At 45.6% G+C, this 19,972-nt stretch overlaps 1 protein-coding gene across 1 annotated transcript in view; it reads left to right on the top strand.

The window, feature by feature from the left end:
* NBAS (NBAS subunit of NRZ tethering complex) overlaps positions 1-19,972 on the top strand; it is an 854,371-nt gene that overhangs the window by 505,386 nt on the left and 329,013 nt on the right. The window contains exon 42 of the mRNA XM_069728113.1: positions 8,252-8,362. Within this exon, the coding sequence (XP_069584214.1) occupies positions 8,252-8,362 (111 nt within the window). The remainder of the gene's footprint in view (positions 1-8,251; positions 8,363-19,972) is intronic.

Genomic DNA, 19,972 nt, shown 5'->3' with positions numbered 1-19,972 from the left:
GCTGGATGTCACTACTGGAGGAAGGGTGCTGGGTGTCACTACTGGGGGGAAGAGTGCTGGGTGTCACTACTGGGGAAGGGTGCTGGGTGTCACTACTGGGGGAAGAGTGCTGGATGTAACTACTGGGGGAAGGGTGCTGGATGTCACTACTGGGGGAAGGGTGCTGGATGTCACTACTGGGAGTAAGGGTGCTGGATGTCACTACTGGGGGAAGGGTGCTGGGTGTCACTACTGGGGGAAGGGTGCTGGATGTCACTACTGGGGGAAGGGTGCTGGGTGTCACTACTGGGGGAAGAGTGCTGGGTGTCACTACTGGGGGAAGAGTGCTGGATGTCACTACTGGGGGAAGGGTGCTGGGTGTCACTACTTGGGGAAGGGTGCTGGGTGTCACTACTGGGGGAAGGGTGCTGGATGTCACTACTGGGGGAAGGGTGCTGGATGTCACTACTGGGGGAAGGGTGCTGGATTTCACTACTGGGGGAAGGGTGCTGGATGTCACTAAAGGGGGAAGGGTGCTGGATGTCACTACCGGGGGAAGGGTGCTTTATGTCACTACCGGGGGAAAGGTGCTTTATGTCACTACCGGGGGGAAGGGTGCTGGATGTCACTACTGGAGGAAGGGTGCTGTGTGTCACTACTGGAGGAAGGGTGCTGTGTGTCACTACTTGGGGAAGGGTGCTGGGTGTCACTACCGGAGGAAGGGTGCTGGATGTCACTACCGGGGTAAGGGTGCTGGATGTCACTACCGGGGGAAGGGTGCTGGATGTCACTGCCGGGGGAAGGGTGCTGGATGTCACTGCTGGGGGAAGGGTGCTGGATGTCACTGCTGGGGTAAGGGTGCTTGATGTCACTACCGGGGGGAAGGGTGCTGGGTGTCACTACTGGGGGAAGGGTGCTGGATGTCACTACTGGGGGAAGGGTGCTGGATTTCACTACTGGGGGAAGGCTGCTGGATGTCACTAAAGGGGGAAGGGTGCTGGATGTCACTACCGGGGTAAGGGTGCTGGATGTCACTACTGGGGTAAAGGTGCTGGATGTCACTACCGTTGGTAAGGGTGCTGGATGTCATTACCGGGAGAAGGGGTGCTAGATGTCACTGCTGGTGGTAAAGGATGCTGGATGTTACTAATAGGAATGAAGCTGGATATCACTGCGTGGGGAGGAGATCTCGATGTCAACACTAGGGTGACGTTTGTTGGATGTCACAGTATATAGAAAATGAGGTGCTCACTACCCTTTGGTTAGGTGCTCAGGAGAAAAATAGAGATATCCAAAAAAGTAACTCCGGCACACAATGGAAGTCAATATAATTCACATATGAGTTTATTGGAAATTCCCATCACGTTGCAAATGACATTTCAAATGAGGTTTAATCCGTTTAAAGAAAAGATTAACACCGCATACGTAGTGAGACGAAGAAAACAATAGTATTCATCACTTCACAGGTAATTATTTCAACGTTTCGGCTTATAAGCCTTTTTCAAAAAAACCTGTACATGAATCAGTGACGGGGGTCCGGCCGTGCGATGGACCTCGCACGGCCGGACCCCCGTCACTGATTCATGTACAGGTTTTTTTGAAAAAGGCTTATAAGCCGAAACGTTGAAATAATTACCTGTGAAGTGATGAATACTATTGTTTTCTTCGTCTCACTACGTATGCGGTGTTAATCTTTTCTTTAAACGGATTAAACCTCATTTGAAATGTCATTTGCAACGTGATGGGAATTTCCAATAAACTCATATGTGAATTATATTGACTTCCATTGTGTGCCGGAGTTACTTTTTTGGATGTTGGATGTCACAGTCAGTATCCATTGGTCAGCATCAGACATTTGTCAGTCATGCGATGACCATCAGTTGATCGATTCTCACCGTCCTTTCCATCTAGACATGATGGATAATGTATTTTACCCACAGAAGCTTATAATATACATTTCCAATACAAATAAACCCATCACCAGTATCGTATAGGAATGGCACCAATGCAAAAACATTTGATAAGGTAGATCGACTTCCAACCAGAGTCTGAGCGTGAGCCATCGTTGCCGTCAGTCCTCCACCTGTGCGACAGACTGACAAGATGAATGTTTGCAGATCGGGTTTACGTGTGGGGCTAATTGTTGGCTGGTGAAGCGGAGATTTGGTGGATGAATGTGTTTCCATAAATGTTTCAGTTAATGAGTCCTTGGGATGTTGATGTGTTATGTTGTTAATTGCACACAGACACATCACACCCCTGTGCCAGAATTTATATCCTGTTAATTAGAGCATCAAGATCAAAGGTGATGGTGAGCGACGGGAGCTAAATTAGAAGAGCGAAATCGGAGATCTGAAACATCTAATTGTTTGTTTTACCCTCCGGGCAAATCTGTAGTTAGTGGTTTATGTATAAGACTCACACTCTTTATCGTAAAAATAGTAACATGAAGAAAACTGCAAGGAAAACAAGAGGAATATTAATCACTGTATCATATCCTGCAAGGTGGATAGAAGACAGGTAGATAAGAGATAAATAGAAGATGGGTAGAGAAGACAGGTAGGCGATGGGTAGTAGACAGGTAGGCGATGGGTAGTGGATAGATAGGGGATAGGTAGTGGACAGGTAGGTGATAGGTAGAGGACAGGGAGGCGATGGGTAGTAGACAGGTAGGGGATAGGTAGAGGACAGGTAGGCGATAGGTAGAGGACAGGGAGGCGATAGGTAGAGGACAGGTAGGCGATGGGTAGTGGACAGGTAGGTGATAGGTAGAGGACAGGTAGTCAATAGGTAGAGGACAGGGAGACGATGGGTAGTAGACAGGTAGGGGATAGGTAGAGGACAGGTAGGCGATAGGTAGAGGACGGGTAGGCGATAGGTAGAGGACGGGTAGGCGATAGGTAGAGGACGGGTAGGCGATAGGTAGAGGACGGGTAGGCGATAGGTAGAGGACGGGTAGGCGATAGGTAGAGGACGGGTAGGCGATAGGTAGAGGGACGGGTAGGCGATAGGTAGAGGACAGGTAGGCAATAGGTAGAGGACAGGGAGGCGATGGGTAGTAGACAGGTAGGGGATAGGTAGAGGACAGGTAGGCGATAGGTAGAGGACAGGGAGGCGATAGGTAGAGGACGGGTAGGCGATAGGTAGAGGACGGGTAGGCGATAGGTAGAGGACGGGTAGGCGATACCCTGTTTCCCCGAAAGTAGGACCCCCCCGAAAGTAAGACAGGGTGGGGGTTTCGGGGGGGTCCTCCAATGTAAGGCCTCCCCCGAATGTAAGGCAGGGTTGGGGGGGCCGCTGTGAAATGTAAGGCCCTTACCTTTGGGCCGCCGCTGTCCCCCATTGGGTCCCCAGGCTCCAGAGGTGTCCTCAGGTGCAGCTGGGCGGGTCCAGCGCTCATGGGGTTAACTCGCCGTGTTAACCCCGCAATCCGCCCAGCTCAACAGCTCATTGGCCGCCCCTGCTCCCCACGTCACCGCCGGCCCCCGGCTCGAGCGCTGATTGGCCAATCAGCTCGAGTGCTGATTGGCCCAGCAGCTCGGGCTGTAATTGGCCGCCCCAGCCCCACGTCACCGCTGTTTCCCTGCTGATTGGCACAGCGTTCCCTGCAGCACAGGCCTTCCGCACCCACAGCCGCACCGCAGAGGAAAACGTCCAGCATTTAAAAACCAAGTAGGGAAACATGTATGGGGCTGTGTGCAGTGGGATACGGCACTGTTATGGGGTATGGGGCTGTGTGCAGTGGGATACGGCACTGTTATGGGGTATGGGGCTGTGTGCAGTGGGATACGGCACTGTTATGGTATGCAGGCAGAGGGTATACGGCAATTACCGTACAGTACCGTACCGTAGTGTGTTACTGTTACCGTACTTTGATTTGTTGTCTGCTTTCCAGTTGAACGGTGTAACGTTAAGTACTGTACTGAATTTGAAAATTGTCATTTTTTTTTCCGGCTAATGTAAGACCTCCCCCGAAAGTAAGACAGGGTGGGACTTTTTGGGGTAAAATTAATGTAAGACAGGGTCTTACTTTCGGGGAAACACGGTAGGTAGAGGACGGGTAGGCGATAGGTAGAGGGACGGGTAGGCGATAGGTAGAGGACAGGTAGGCGATGGGTAGTGGACGGGTAGGCGATAGGTAGAGGACGGGTAGGCGATAGGTAGAGGACGGGTAGGCGATAGGTAGAGGACAGGGAGGCGATAGGTAGAGGACGGGTAGGCGATAGGTAGAGGACGGGTAGGCGATAGGTAGAGGACGGGTAGGCGATAGGTAGAGGACGGGTAGGCGATAGGTAGAGGACGGGTAGGCGATAGGTAGAGGACGGGTAGGCGATGGGTAGTGGACAGGTAGGTGATAGGTAGAGGACAGGTAGGCGATAGCTAGAGGACAGGGAGGCGATGGGTAGTGGACGGGTAGGCGATAGGTAGAGGGACGGGTAGGCGATAGGTAGAGGGACGGGTAGGCGATAGGTAGAGGATAGGTAGGCGATAGGTAGAGGACAGAGAGGTGATAGGTAGAGGACAGGTAGGCGATAGCTAGAGGACAGGGAGGCGATAGGTAGAGGGACGGGTAGGCGATAGGTAGAGGGACAGGTAGGCGATAGGTGGAGGGACGGGTAGGCGATAGGTAGAGGGACGGGTAGGCGATAGGTAGAGGATAGATAGGCGATAGGTAGAGGACAGAGAGGCGATGGGTAGTGGACAGGTAGGCGATAGGTAGAGGACAGGTAGGCGATAGGTAGAGGACAGGGAGGCGATGGGTAGTGGACAGGTAGGCGATAGGTAGAGGACGGGTAGGCGATAGGTAGAGGACGGGTAGGCGATAGGTAGAGGACAGGGAGGCGATAGGTAGAGGACGGGTAGGCGATAGGTAGAGGACGGGTAGGCGATAGGTAGAGGACGGGTAGGCGATAGGTAGAGGACGGGTAGGCGATAGGTAGAGGACGGGTAGGCGATAGGTAGAGGACGGGTAGGCGATAGGTAGAGGACAGAGAGGCGATGGATAGTGGACAGGTAGGTGATAGGTAGAGGACAGGTAGGCGATAGCTAGAGGACAGGGAGGCGATGGGTAGTGGACGGGTAGGCGATAGGTAGAGGATGGGTAGGCGATAGGTAGAGGACAGAGAGGCGATGGGTAGTGGACAGGTAGGCGATAGGTAGAGGACAGGTAGGCGATAGCTAGAGGACAGGGAGGCGATGGGTAGTGGACGGGTAGGTGATAGGTAGAGGACGGGTAGGCGATAGGTAGAGGACGGGTAGGCGATAGGTAGAGGACGGGTAGGCGATAGGTAGAGGACAGGTAGGCGATAGGTAGAGGGACGGGTAGGCGATAGGTAGAGGGACAGGTAGGCGATAGGTGGAGGGACGGGTAGGCGATAGGTAGAGGGACGGGTAGGCGATAGGTAGAGGATAGATAGGCGATAGGTAGAGGACAGAGAGGCGATGGGTAGTGGACAGGTAGGCGATAGGTAGAGGACAGGTAGGTGATAGGTAGAGGACAGGGAGGCGATGGGTAGTGGACAGGTAGGCGATAGGTAGAGGACGGGTAGGCGATAGGTAGAGGACGGGTAGGCGATAGGTAGAGGACAGGGAGGCGATAGGTAGAGGACGGGTAGGCGATAGGTAGAGGACGGGTAGGCGATAGGTAGAGGACGGGTAGGCGATAGGTAGAGGACGGGTAGGCGATAGGTAGAGGACGGGTAGGCGATAGGTAGAGGACAGAGAGGCGATGGATAGTGGACAGGTAGGTGATAGGTAGAGGACAGGTAGGCGATAGCTAGAGGATAGGGAGGCGATGGGTAGTGGACGGGTAGGCGATAGGTAGAGGATGGGTAGGCGATAGGTAGAGGACAGAGAGGCGATGGGTAGTGGACAGGTAGGCGATAGGTAGAGGACAGGTAGGCGATAGCTAGAGGACAGGGAGGCGATGGGTAGTGGACGGGTAGGTGATAGGTAGAGGACGGGTAGGCGATAGGTAGAGGACGGGTAGGCGATAGGTGGAGGACGGGTAGGCGATAGGTAGAGGACGGGTAGGCGATAGGTAGAGGACAGGTAGGCGATAGGTAGAGGACAGGTAGGCGATAGGTAGAGGACAGGTAGGCGATAGGTAGAGGACAGGTAGGCGATAGGTAGAGGACAGGTAGGCGATAGGTAGAGGACAGGTAGGCGATAGGTAGAGGACAGGTAGTAGATAGGTAGTAGACAGGTAGGCGATAGGTAGTAGACAGGCGATTGTTAGAAGTCAGGCAACAGAAGAGAGAGACAGAAGGCAGGAAGATAAATAGAAGACAATTACTGTAGATGTGAAGACAGATAATTGGTAGATGGAGATGATAGAATACGCAGTACAGGACAGAAGATGGGTAGACAGAAGGCAGAGAGGTGATGGATAAAAGACAGAAGATAATTAGAGAGGTACATAGAGAGCATACGTATGGGCGATATAAAAAAGACAGGTGACACAAGCCACATAGAAGATGGGTAAATAGATTTGTAGACACCAGAGAGGCGATAGACAGAAGACCGGCAATAAGATGTGCAGAATTGTGAATGCTGCTGTGAAGTAAATTACAGGGTTTCACCCATGATGCAGGACTGGGAAAAAAATAAGTACAGAATCCATATTCTTCTCCCCCAGAGAGCAGGAAAACAAACATTTCTTTTTCTTTTGTGAAAATAAAATTTTATTTGAAATAAAACATTGAGATCCTGTTTACTAAATGTAAATGTTAGAAATGAAATGATTAATCAGCCATCCAACATAACATTTACTAAACTCATCCCCGGAGCTTAATTTAAAAATGTCAAATGTTTTCCCTCTATTGCCAGTTATATTTGTTTATTTATTTTTAAAGAATTTTCTTATTAATAAAAGGATTAAAAAGAAAAAAAAGGTAAAAAATCAGTGTTAAAATGTGAACATGATCAGACGATGTTTCATGTGTATCGTGAATTCTGCTGTGGATTGCTGGGATGTAGTCAAGGACTAAAACTGATGATCCACTGTTGACTGGAGTAGGAGGGAGCCTTAAAGGGGTTGTGATGGGTGAGCACTTGCTGATTCCATGCCGCACCTCTCTATCATTGTCACTGGGACTGCCGGTGATGGTCCCTAGATTCTGTGTTGTGGGTCCTTGTGATGGGACCCCCCCCCCCCCCCCCAAAACAACTTTTTATCACCCATCATTGATGGGAAACGTCCCTCAAAACAGGACTATATTCTATTGTGCATGAAATAATAAATAATGCAGCTTTCCAATATTAGATCGTTGAAACCTGCCCCAATATCCTGGTTCCAGTATCCGTCTTTCGAACTCTACTTCCACTTTAGATTTGGCACAGAGGAGAAAACCAGTTATGTGTATGAAAGGGACTGACCGACCGGCTCATTTCAGTAGCTAAGCCAGTCCCCTTCACTGTTCATGAACTAACGGGAATTCATTTCAAGATTTTTGCTCATTTGAGAGCAGCATAATAAAGAAGAAGAGACCCCGATTCCAGTGATGTGTCACTTAGTTTACTGGGTGCAGCAGTTGTGATACAATCAGAGTTTTTATATGTAGCATGAGCTGCCCACACCACAGCTTTCTGTGTACATTATATATTGGCAATAAGCTGTTAATCAGTGGGGGGGCGGAGTCAGACTAGGCTTCACATGGGCAGCAGTCCAGCAGTGATCATCTCCTGCTGATAAAACACTTATTGTATTGAAATAGCACAGAGACCAATAAATTACACCTCTCTGATTTAAGTTTTTCAGCCTAGCCTACACCATGCTGCCCTCCGATTACATAGGAAATACATGCCGATAGATTCCCTTTAACAGTGAGAGAAACACTGCACTGGTTTTTGTCCTCCTCTCATCTCCGGCTATGATCACTGGCTGGATCTTTATGGAATATTTTCTCAAACTCCCCTGACTCCAATCAGGGGCAGCATGAACAACCTGAAATGTTCCCTTAAATAACTGTTAATGCCGTAAACTATTACCCACATCTATGTTGCATAAGTATTAGTTTAATATATATAGTCGTAATCTATAGTTGTTATTATTATTTTTTGGAGCACCATTGATTCATTGGTGCTGTACATGAGACCTCCATAGAGAAAATTACTATAATTTGTTAATTACAAGTATTTAGGATTTTTTTAATATATAATTAGCAGAGAACCTCTTAGGAAAAAAATAATCCATCTGCCTGAAGCCACCACTAGAAGGCCCTCATGACCTTGCTGTATTATTATTGTTGTCTTTCCTTTTCCCTTTATTCAGGACTCTGGAGGAGAACGTGTACAAGATTTCCCTTTCCCTGGCTCAGCGCTACAAAGTGCCTCTATGGGAGGTGTACATGACGCATTTGGAGCACTTGTTCTGTGACAGTGGGTGCGTATTCCCTTTTATGTTTCCGATCTACTCCTTCTATGGTGATTGTGACTGACCTATTAATGTACTGTTTTAGCTGAATTTCATGTTGCTTTTTCTATTCACATCCATAACTGTATGTCTAATGCAGCAGACTGAAGGTCGGACTCATTCACAGTCTGAAATGTGACCCTTTGAAGGTTTCTAGCATAAAAACTACAAAAGTTATATTTTTGTGAAAATAGGTGCTACTTTTTGACACCCTTTAAATGGCAAAGCTGAATAAGTCTGCTGCAAAATGTCTAAAAAAAAAAAAAAAGTATAATGTGTTCTTTTTTCATCCTGCACTTTTTGCCTCCTGCCTCACATTAATTTGCTTTTTTTTTTTTTCAAAAGTGGCAGTCAATTTCTCTGCAGATTTTTTGTGAATAAGATGTTGTGAAATCTCTTTTTGCTGCTGCTGTGCAGTGGATTTTCTGCATACAAGTCGGCTGCGTATTTTGCCCGTGAAAACGTTGGGGGTTGCTGATGGATGGTGCATGAATCATATATATACCTGATCATCGCTTGTGTACAGCGGCCTTAACGGTGCTCCCAAAGTGCACGGCTTTCTGGTCACTGTCTGGTTATTAGGACATATGAGCCCCGAAAAGATGCTGCCTCTTCTTGTGGAAATCCAGTCGTTAGTGAGCCTGGGAGTTACGTTGGGTCGCTACTCACGTACAGGTTTTGAGACAGTGTTGTCAGGAGGGCCAGGGTGAAATGCCAAGAGGGTACGTCAAGACACAGGGGTAAGACAAACAGATAGTCAGAGGCCAAGTCTGGGGTTGGATACCTGAAGTCAGAGAGCGCCAAGAGCAAAAGGGATAGTCCACATGAAAAGTCACTACAATCCTAGCTCCGTGAACAGGATCAGAGAAATGTGACACAGGGCTAAGCACTCACCTAACAAAGCTGAGCTACAGCCAGCACTGACTGCTCACAGCTAGCCAGCTAAATAGCTAGCGAATAGTTAAGGACGAGATGCACCTCGGGAAACGTCCGCAGGCTAGACCCGATTAAACAGCAAGGCTGTCAATCAATATGACGACAGCCCAGCACGCCATAGGATCAGATTGAATGTCTGGACAGTCACAATATTGACAGTCCAGCGCCCTCCAGATCCCATAGGGCAGCTGAGCTGCACTCAGTGTCCCTAGGCCACAGTCAATGATGAAACCGTGACACTGGGCTTAGCGACCTGGAGAAACTTCTGTGGGAGACATACCTTGAATAAGTTTCCCATGGAATATTGCTCTACCAGCTGTAACTTTTCCTCTCATTTTATTCCCACTGCTCCCCTTAATATGCTGTTTTTTCAAATTAAAGTATGCAGTATGGTTCCAGAGATTTTGACTTTTTTGTTTAGCGCTTTTAGGGTCTTTGCCAAGGGGGCGGTGCACACAGGATTCCTTGGGGGCTTGTCTTTAGGCTGCTCTGCATAATAACCCTGTCAGCCACACCACCACGGTAAACACCATTAAAATTGGCGTTAGAATGAAAGAACAATGTATCTCATCAATCATATGGCAGAATATAAAGAAGAACTAAAAAGAATTTCAGGGAATCAGTGGGAGTAAAATAAAGGCACACGCTGGTCACTTGTGGATCTACTTTAAAGGCATCTTACATCGGCAACCAGGACCCTACTCTGTACTGGTAAGGAGTGAAAACTCTACAAAAGTGTTGTGTACTGGAGCAGCCAGTGCAGGGAAAAAATTACATTTTATTCTCCCTGCAGCTGCTTGCTTCCAGTCATCAGAGCAGTGCAGGGAGCCGTTACATTCATCACAGAATAAGGCTGTATTTCCCAATACAGGGTGACAATACTAATGCACTACAGGTAACCAAATGACCCGGTGGTGAGAAGTACGGCTGTGTTTTTTTCCTGTTATTTGTTTTTAGTTCTGTGTCTTTTTCGGTGCATAGCAGTTAGTCACCAATCACTATACTGTGTGCATGGCTGTAATTGCTCCCAAGCGCTTTGATTGACAGCTTGTGTGTGAGAGAAGGCTGTCAATCAGAGTGTAGATGAAGGATTACATTGTGCTGTGCCTCCTGCACTGCCCCATGAGTAGAAGAGAGCGGCAACAGGGAACATATAACTTAATTTTCTCCCTGTAGCCAATGCTCTCCATTAAACTGGCGCACAGGATTTAAACACTTATCTGCAGATTACCCTGTCTATACCTAGTGAATGTATTGTGCCAATTACTGCTCATGTAGAGGGCCCACCGGGGAATTTACCTTTTCTCCTGTGGGCCAGTCCGAAACGGTCTGCAGGCAAGTATCATTTCTGGACATGATGGATTTCCTATAAGTGCAAGGCGGCACCCCGCGATCTGATATTTACATAAGTCACAGTTTTACCAATGTGGTCCACTGTTTAGACATTGCGAGCTTATACTAAAAGGTCTTACAGTGCGTCAGATTTATCAAAACGGTTCATGCTGTTTGCTAAATGTTATATTTTCAGACTGTCCAGTCTTAAGTTTATCCTACCTGTTAGTTGGCTTACTTTGTGGCGACATTTTGGCGCAATTGTTGGCACATGGTGTTAGATCCTAGATCACAAACTTTCCTGACATCGTGCAGGTTACGCAAGACAGTTTTTGCTGCAAATTATGCCAGAATTAATATTCATGTAACTTAATCAGTTTGCTCCAATGTGCAAAATAGCCAATTAACATCTCCAGCAATCTCCGCAATGATGGGATGTCCCTGATAAAAAAAAAAAGTTTTTTTTTTTTTTAATTTTTCTTCTCCATTATCTTAGATGTTTCTGATTCCGCAGCCCTGTAAGATTTTGGACTTGCCCTTTTCTTTTGGAATGGAAGAAGCGTAGTAATATAAAGCTGTCAGTTATGCTTCTCCCTTTAGTGCAAAAAGAAAAACGGACAAAAAGCTTCTGATTGTGAGCCGAGCCCATCTCTGAACTGGCTTATCATGATGGTTTCCAGGAATAGGAATTTAATCACTGCCACGATTTTTTTTTTAAAGGTTTCTTCCATTACACTGCTCTTTTGATGGGATTCTGTCAAAATGATGTATTTACTGCAAGCAGTATGACGGCATAGTTCCTAGTACAAGAATAAAAAGAATACCTGTTTTGTAGTAATCTAGCAACAGAAAAGTCAGCACTCCGTCCTTCTTGAGAAACTCTGTTAGTTTTTAATTGTTTCCATACATGCTAAAACCACTCAACAAATGTCATCAAACATCTGACGCGTTTCGGAAGTGTCTCTGAATAAAGTGTGCTTGCGAAACGCGTCAGGAGGAGTGCTGCCTTTTTTGTTGAACACCCTGGATGACCCCATTACAGGTTTGGTGAGCTGTAGGTTTTCTTGCGATGTTTTGCAGTAATCTTATGTGACAGCGTTGAGAAATCAAGCTTTGTAGTTACATGCTAATTAGCCTGAAAGTGTGTTAAAGTTGTGTTAATTTAGTGCATCGACACCCCCCCAACGCACTTCCAGGCTAATTTGCATGTGACTACAAAGCTTGATTTCTCAATGCTGGCACTTTGGGTTGAACTTGTCAGTTTCCATTTAAGTTCTCCTTCTTTCTTGCGTCCCCCTTCATCTAATATCTGGTAATGGTTCTCCGAGGGTAGGATTTCTGCAGATCATTGTTCCAGTCTTATGAGATTAATCCGTGTGTCAATCATGCCGACATAGCCTCATCAATCCTAGTTATCCTGTCCACTTTCTTATTTGTCTTGCTCCCTCTTGTCTGGTTTTCGTTATTCTTCACCCAGAACTTCCATTTCTATCTTCTGAATTTTTTGACTTAATCTTTCTTCTTTGCTCTCGTTAACATAGATGAATTCTTGCGGATATTACAGTTTCCGCTTGCTTCTTAATACTTTTCAAAGGCAAATATTTGGCTCTCGCTTCCTCGTCCGCTGTTCTACCACTCCTTCTGCCTGGATCTTTGCTGATAAATTGGCCTTGTTCCTTGCCAACTGAGATTATCGAAGGGGAATCGGCATCTGCCATTCTCTTTGAAGAAATGATCTACAAGATGAGATGGTCAGTTCACGACTTGTTGCTTCTCTGAGAAAGACATGTCCCAAGATGAACTTCTCCACCCCTGACTGGTACAAAGGTGTGAGAGATAAGCACCTGCAGAGAAGATGAAGACCACCCCAGCTCAAACACATCCCAACCATGTTGTGTCAGGAGGCGCCGCGGCATTTGTCAGTGAGAAACTCCTTTGATATTCCTTCAGCAACAGATTGATTTGTAAGACAAGCTGTTAAAGGACATCCACAGGCCTGCAAATGGATATATAAATATATAAATAAAAGGTTAGGTATAATATGTTAGGATATCGACAGCTTGTAGGACCCTTGTAAAATAATAAACAACCAATACCAGTGGAGTTTTTTCAATCTTCAGTATTTGATAAAAGACTGAAAGAAAGGGATGGAAATCGAGAAAAAAAATAGTAGTGCTGATGTTGAGCAGGGCTTTTGAAGATTTTTCGTTGGGGGCTCCTCTATGCAGAACTTGATGGCAACTGGGCCTTACCGAAGATAAAGTCCATACCAAATGGCAATAGTATTATGATTTTTATGAAATTACAATAACCACAAAAGAACAAGCGCCAAAAAATGTGACTTAAGCGGAGATCATCAGATGGTCATTCCTGACAAAAAGAATTACATCAACTGGGTCATGGCGACAACTGGTGAGGAACTGGCGTAGACCTAAAATAATCTCTCAGCTCCAGGTCGGAAAAATGGCAGTACCTATTCTGGTCCTAAATTCTGAACTTTATACCTTAAAAGAATAACTAAACTTCTACCAGTGTTTTGTTTTTTTTTTCTTTTTAATTATTATAGAATGTAGAATGCAAGTCCGCAAGGACAGGGTCCTCTCCCCTCTGTACCAGTCTGTCATCGAAAATTTGCTTACTGTAAATGATATCTATAACTCTGTATGTAACCCCTTCTCATGTACAGCACCATGGATTTAATGGTGCTATATAAATAAATAATAATAATTATCATTGTATTTTTAAGCATTTTAGTTGCCTGCACATGGGTGGTGGACAGGGTCCTGAAACTTACACCGATCTATCATAAAGCAACTGAGAAGTGCACAGCTCGGGAGGCAGGAGTTTGCGGCCTATGATTTTTTAATATAATTTATATATTCATTCATGTTCATCTGTTCTGTTCATGATCTGTGCACTCCTGCCTCCCAATATGTGGATTGCTTAGTGGCAGGGCTGTGGAGTCAGTAAGCCAAACCTCCGACTCCTCAATTCCCATGACACCACCTCCGACTCCGACTCCCTCATACATGGCTAATGTTTAAGTTTAAGTGATAAATTTACTGTAGCAAAATGTTATCAGGCTTTTAATCATTATTATGAAACAATAATCAAGCCATTTAGATAGAACATAAAATATATTTATTGGAATGCAACTTTAGAACAAAAAAAAACTTTGCATATTTACCATTAATTATACACTGCAGTAAGTGGGGAAAAACTGTTTTCAACAAAAACGTACTGAATAACATTTGTGCAGTCGTGAATTTGTTCTGACAAATAGTATCGCCTCCATCAGATCCTCCTTCATAGATGACCTCACATCTGACCTACTTATTTTAAGGCTAGAGAACAACCTCTCTACACTAACTTGAGTTGGTGGTAAAGCAGTAACCACTCGGGCAACATCTCTAACAATTTCAGGGTATAAAGGAATTGCCTCGTGCACAGTCAGTTTTGATGAACGATTGAACTCTTCTACTTCTTTGAGAGCAAGTGAAAAATTTTGCTGAGATATGGTCAATCTGTTTTCTATGGGAGTGGAACCTTTTTCCCTGCAGCAATGCTTTGCCTGCTTCATGTCGTCCAAATACTTGTCGAAATCAAACTCCTCAGTTGATGAGGATGAAGGAACGGCAGCAGCAGCACTGGCCGGACCCGAGTCCTCTTGCTCTTGACAATCCTGTAGCCCACTCATCCTAACTGCTACCTCAATCAAAGCTTCTTTTCCTTTAGTAAGCTGTTGATCATCCAGCAATATACGATGACTCGGGTCCACATAAACAGCTGCCAGAAGAATTTTATTTTGTAATAGCAGTGTCTCTCTCAGTTTCATTGAAGCAGCAATGCCATCTGCGATTAAAACTCCTCTTTGGGACTGGCAAAACAACAAGTTTTTCCACTCCTTTAAAAATGCCAGGAGTTAAATCCTCAGCTTATGACTTTTTAGTCACTGTAAATGGGTGATGAAGCAATTCCATCAATTTTCACCTTCATTATTCTCATTCATCAGTTTAATTGTACTTATGTTTGAAGCATTATTCATTACAATACCAAGAACCTGTTTTTTGGTTTTTTTTTAGTTCATATTCTTGCAGAACTTTTTCCACTAAGGTCTGGAGAAACTGGCTGCTGTGATGAGCTTTAGTATCTTTTACTGCCAGGGTCTTAGTAATAATTTTTTTGTTGTCACAAACATATTGAACGTTGATAGCAAAATAGTTCACTCTGTGACGTGTGCAGGCATCCATTTTAAGAAATACAGAGCTTCTCTTGAGAGTCTTTTTAACATCTTCCTTTTGGTTAAGGGCTTCTTCAGTCACTAATTTTCTAATACTTTCTCTTTCCAGAGAAACACCAAGTTTGCAAGCCATTTGTCAATTAAGAGTTGTAAAAGCTGGTCATGCAAGTAATGATAATAGTACACAGTCCTTCACAACAAGCTCAATGAGCTGTCTTTTAAACACATCTGTCATTGTTACAGTAACTTTGTCACTTACAAAATATCTTGTAACTGACGTTTGAGATGCTCTTTGCTGCCTCCTTTGCCATGTCCTCATCGATCCTGTTAATCTATTTCTGAATTTGAGATATTAGAAAGGATTTTTCCCCTTATATTCTATGAATAGTGTATATAAGTTATCAGAGCAGCTAATTTCTCCAAATGTGAGCTAAGAAGAAAAACCAAACTAAACATCAAGCATACAGAGACAAGATATACTGGGCTATTGATTTATGCACAGTTTATTGAAAGTTTAGTTATGCTTTAGGAAGTACTTACCTTTTATAACCCCTTCACGACATGTGCCGTACTAGTAGTAGCATTGACCTACTGTACCCAATTTATTATACAGTATATTGTCGGAGTAGGTCCATTTTAAACCGACTCAGACTCCCACTAAAACGGGCTCCGACTCCACGACTCCGACTCCACAGCCCTGCTTAGGGGTCTTATGACTGGACCCGGACCCCACCGATCTGCAGGTAATTAAACAAGTTCTCAAGGACTACTTTATTTAATTTTTTTTACTATAGTCTTAAAAATTAACAGATTGGTGCTAACCGGGTCAGCTACCTGCCTGTTCTACCCTCCGCCGGCTCAGATTGGCCCCAAATCGCTCTTATCGACGATTCAGCAGATCTACATCCACAGAGCCGCTCTTCCTCCGAGGCGCTCTGTTGACGGGGAGTGACTGCTGATGTCATGCTGGTTAACAGCCGACTCCCGGTAGTTGCACCCTGTCAACAGAGAAGAGGCTTCAGCAGAATGTTCTGCATCGCCAGGCAGAGTGGTCTGTGCATGCTCTGTGCTGGCAAAGATCGGCTTTGGGAACAACAGGCAGATAGTTAGCAACTCTTGGCCTGTTAGTTCTTTGGCCCACAGTAATAACATTAAATAGTCATGGATGACCCCCTTTTAAAGTATTTTAAAAAATATTTTAAAAACTGTTTAAAGTTACTCTCTTGCTACATTCACACATCACTCGGACCATTATTATTCTGTAGGGCTGTTCTGATGACTTTTATTTTTTCACTGACCAAACTTCCACGTGAGCGAAATCGCCACATGCACTTATCTTCTCTTCCTTATTTCCCATGAGACTCGCCTAGCCAAGTCTTTGACTGATCCCATCAACTATAGACCATCTGATTTTACGGACACATTGCAATTCTTTAACATACAAAACTGTATTTAGTCTTGTAAATTTTAAGAACTTCTGATGTATAAAAACTCATGACCATACACATGGGAAATCGTCCAATTTTTTTCTGGATGAAAGTCAGACTTTTTTTTTTTTTTTTTTTAGCCTTTTACTGTTATAAGTTATCTGCTCTTTAAATGACTCCAATATTCATCGTCGATTAGTGAAGCATCTAACCCGTCATGGTCACTCTCTTTTTTTCGGTCTGTTCATTATGAAATGTTACTGCTAATTGACTTAATTACTTGCACTTCCACACTACTCATAGTTTGACTTGTTGGACAGTATTAAGCTTTTGCTTCCCATGGCATATTCAACCCTAAGCATGGATGTCTATCATTTAGTCATTGTAAGACTAAGATCTAAAAAACCGAATGTTCTCTCTGGATTTGGAATCAGATTGATGAAGAATATTGGTCTTCAGACTCATTCCCACAGATAGCTGCCGGGTCTTCATGTTTGTTATTTCCTCTGTAGACCTCTGAATGGTCATTGTCATACAGTAATTTCACTGAAGCGTAAATGGAAGACGATCTCCTTGCCGGAATACTAAGCATAATTTAATCAGGAAAAATTACTGGGATTCATCATCCATTCAAGTAAGTTTTTTGGAAGATTAGCTCTCATGGATCGTCGGAAGAATTACACTTAAATCAAAACGCGTTGCTCATATACAGTGGGGACGAACACTTCATCATTACGTACCTCCGGGCCCTAGAGGAATCCATTTCCTTTTAGAGATGGAAAATTATAAATGAGAAAATGAAATGACATTTGTGACATCCTAAGAAAAGCCATGATTCAAGGAGATTTATAAAACCCTGGCGCAGATCATGGGTCCTCCCGAGAACAACTGCTTGGCTGCCTTCGGCCGGGAAATGTTTGGTTTCTCTCTCACTCTCGTTAGTAGAAGGTTCGAAATGGGAAATTTATGGTGTCTTTCCTCTCCAAAATACCAAAGGTTTTGTGACAAGGAAGTAACGCGGTTTGGCTTTCTGTAATTTCAGTGGCAGTTCAGCTTAGTCGACACTTCTCTCTGTTCTGGGAGATGATGGTGTCAGCCGTCCTGTAGAGGAAGATCTAACCTATTAGATATAGAGAGCCTCCACTATTGCATGTGCACTAGTGATGAGCGAATATGCTCATTACTCGAGATTTCCCGAACACACTCAGGGGTCCTCCGAGTATTTTTTAGTGCTCGGAGATTTAGTTTTTCTTGCCGCAGCTAATTGATTTACATCTGTTAGCCAGCATAAGTACATGTGGGGGTTGCCTGGGTGCTAGGGAATCCCCACATGTACTTATGCTGGCTAACAGATGTAAATGATTCAGCTGCGGCATAGAAGCATATTAAGACCGTAAGGTGTTGGGCAAGCGATTTGCCCAAGGCAGATTTAAGAAAACTCGGCATGGGTTTTTATTTTTGGAGCGAACTACATGGTAGTGGGGAAGTTCGCTCCCTCCAGGACGGTCTTACAAATGGCTCATGGCCACAGATTCCATTTAAAAACCCTGCAGTAAAGGGTTGGGTGTGTCAGTTTTGGTTTGCAACCTTGTAGAGTAGGTGGCTCTGCAAAACAGCCTGTGTGAGGTAACACGAGCCCAGCAGAGCCAAAAGGCCTGGTATCACTCAGCGTGACACGGTGGTGCAGTCATCCATGGCAACCGGTCTCTGGTTAGGACTGTTTTGACATTAGGGCTACAGTCCAGAGGATACCGTGCGCTGTCTCTTTTGTGAGTTTTTTGGACATTAAAGACTTTTTCTTTGAACTTTCCTGTGGCCACTGCCTGTCTGTCACACTGCACCAACCCTGCTGCACTACATATGTTTGGAGAACATGGGCAGTGTGAACTGAGGCATAACCAAAGCCCGCTGCGTGTCAGTTATTAGGCCTGCAACCTTGCAGCACAAGCCTGCCGACAAAATGGAGGAGCTACTGAAGTAATTGGTCCTTTGTCAGCGGCAGCAGCAGGAGTTGTACCAGCAGCAACAGCAGACCAACAGTTTGATCCTGCAACATATTGCGGCCCTGCGAGAGGGTCTCTCACCTGTGACCCCGATCCGTTCTGAGGCCCGGACATGTGGCTGCCAACTGCCCCCTGACAGCTAAACCCATGGGCTGCGGGTATACTCATCCAGCCGGTCTGCACGGCAACTACACACACCCCAAATGTGCCAGGTACTCGTCAACGGGTACCAAGCGGAGGCTTATTTGGACTCGGGGAGCTTAGTGACTCTGGTCCATGGGTCCCTTGTTGCCAGGGCAAACCAATGGACGGAAAGTGGGGGTGGTGTGTATGCATGGGGAACTCCGTGAGTGAGGCTACTTTTTCCACACCATGTGGAGAAATAAAACGTGGTGGGAGTGGTGAATACCCTTCCATATGGGACTGTGTTGGGAAGAGACTTGCCCCTGTTCTGGTCTCTGTGGGAGACTAGGGTTAACCCTCCCAGGGTAAATGTTATTCCGTGCATGGAACCTGAGGACCCCAAGTCAGTGATACCTGCCATAGGGGTCGCCAACCTAAGGCCAGAGTGTAACCCCGATAGGTTTTCCCCAGAGGTATTGACAGGAGAGGTCGAGGAGCCCCATGATCCACGAGCTGGAAGTGTCCCCTGGTAAGTTCGGGACAGCTCCGCTTCAGGATCCCACTCTGGCCCGGGCATGAGAAAGGGTGATGGAAATAAAAGGAGTGGCTCAGCAACCAGGTACCGAGGCGGTTTTTCCCCTCATGGCTATCCACGGGTCTTGTTATACAGGATGGATAAAATCCAGGATGAAGTGGTGGAACTACTGGTAGTGCCCCAATCCTAGCGTCGGGCAGTGCTCGAAATGGCTCACACCCACATGCTGGGAGGGCACTTGGGAGCCAAAAAGACACAGGAGCGCATACTGCAGCTTTTTTTTTGGCCTGGAATTTATGTTGAGGTACAGAGGTACTGTGAGCCTATGTGAGGTAACACGGAGCCCAGCAGAGCCAAAAGGCCTGGCACCCCTCAACCGGTCTTGGATTAGGCCTTTATTGAAGCTTGGCTGTGGTCCTGAGGATTCTGTGCGCTGTTTCTTCTGTGAGTTTTTTGGACATTAAAGACTTTTTCTTAGAACTTTCCTGTGGTCACGCTCTGTCACATTGCACCAACCCTGCTGCACTACAGCTAATACTTGAAAACTCTGCCTATTTTACACACCAAATACCCTGCGTAAAAAAAGTTGCAAAAGTGCCAGGTGTGAACATACCCTTAGATCAGTGGTGGCCTGACTCTCCGCTAATAGAAGAGACTCAGGAGTTTGTGCTGCAGTCTCTTCATTGCTTGCAATTTCGGCTGGTTTGCACTTTCTTACACCATACTTTTCTTTGTGCCGATGCAAGGTACTGCGGCAAGATCCCATATAAGTGAATGGGAGCACAGCTTGTACCACCGCTATGAAAGATAGGAAAGCACCAATCAGACTGCACCCTGGCGAATATTGAAGAGGCTGATCAGTGGAGATTCTGGTGGTCGGACCCCCGTTGATCTCATGTGTGATAGACAAGACCATAAATTTTAACATTCTGTACACTTTAACATTTTTTTTTTCAGTCAATGACAATGAAAAAGTTTTGCAAA

Source organism: Ranitomeya imitator, chromosome 5, assembly GCF_032444005.1.
Source record: "Ranitomeya imitator isolate aRanImi1 chromosome 5, aRanImi1.pri, whole genome shotgun sequence".
In the NCBI taxonomy this organism is placed as follows: Eukaryota; Metazoa; Chordata; class Amphibia; order Anura; family Dendrobatidae; genus Ranitomeya; species Ranitomeya imitator.
The sequence above is the reverse complement of the archived record's forward strand: the minus strand, read 5'-3'. Positions and strand labels throughout refer to the sequence as shown.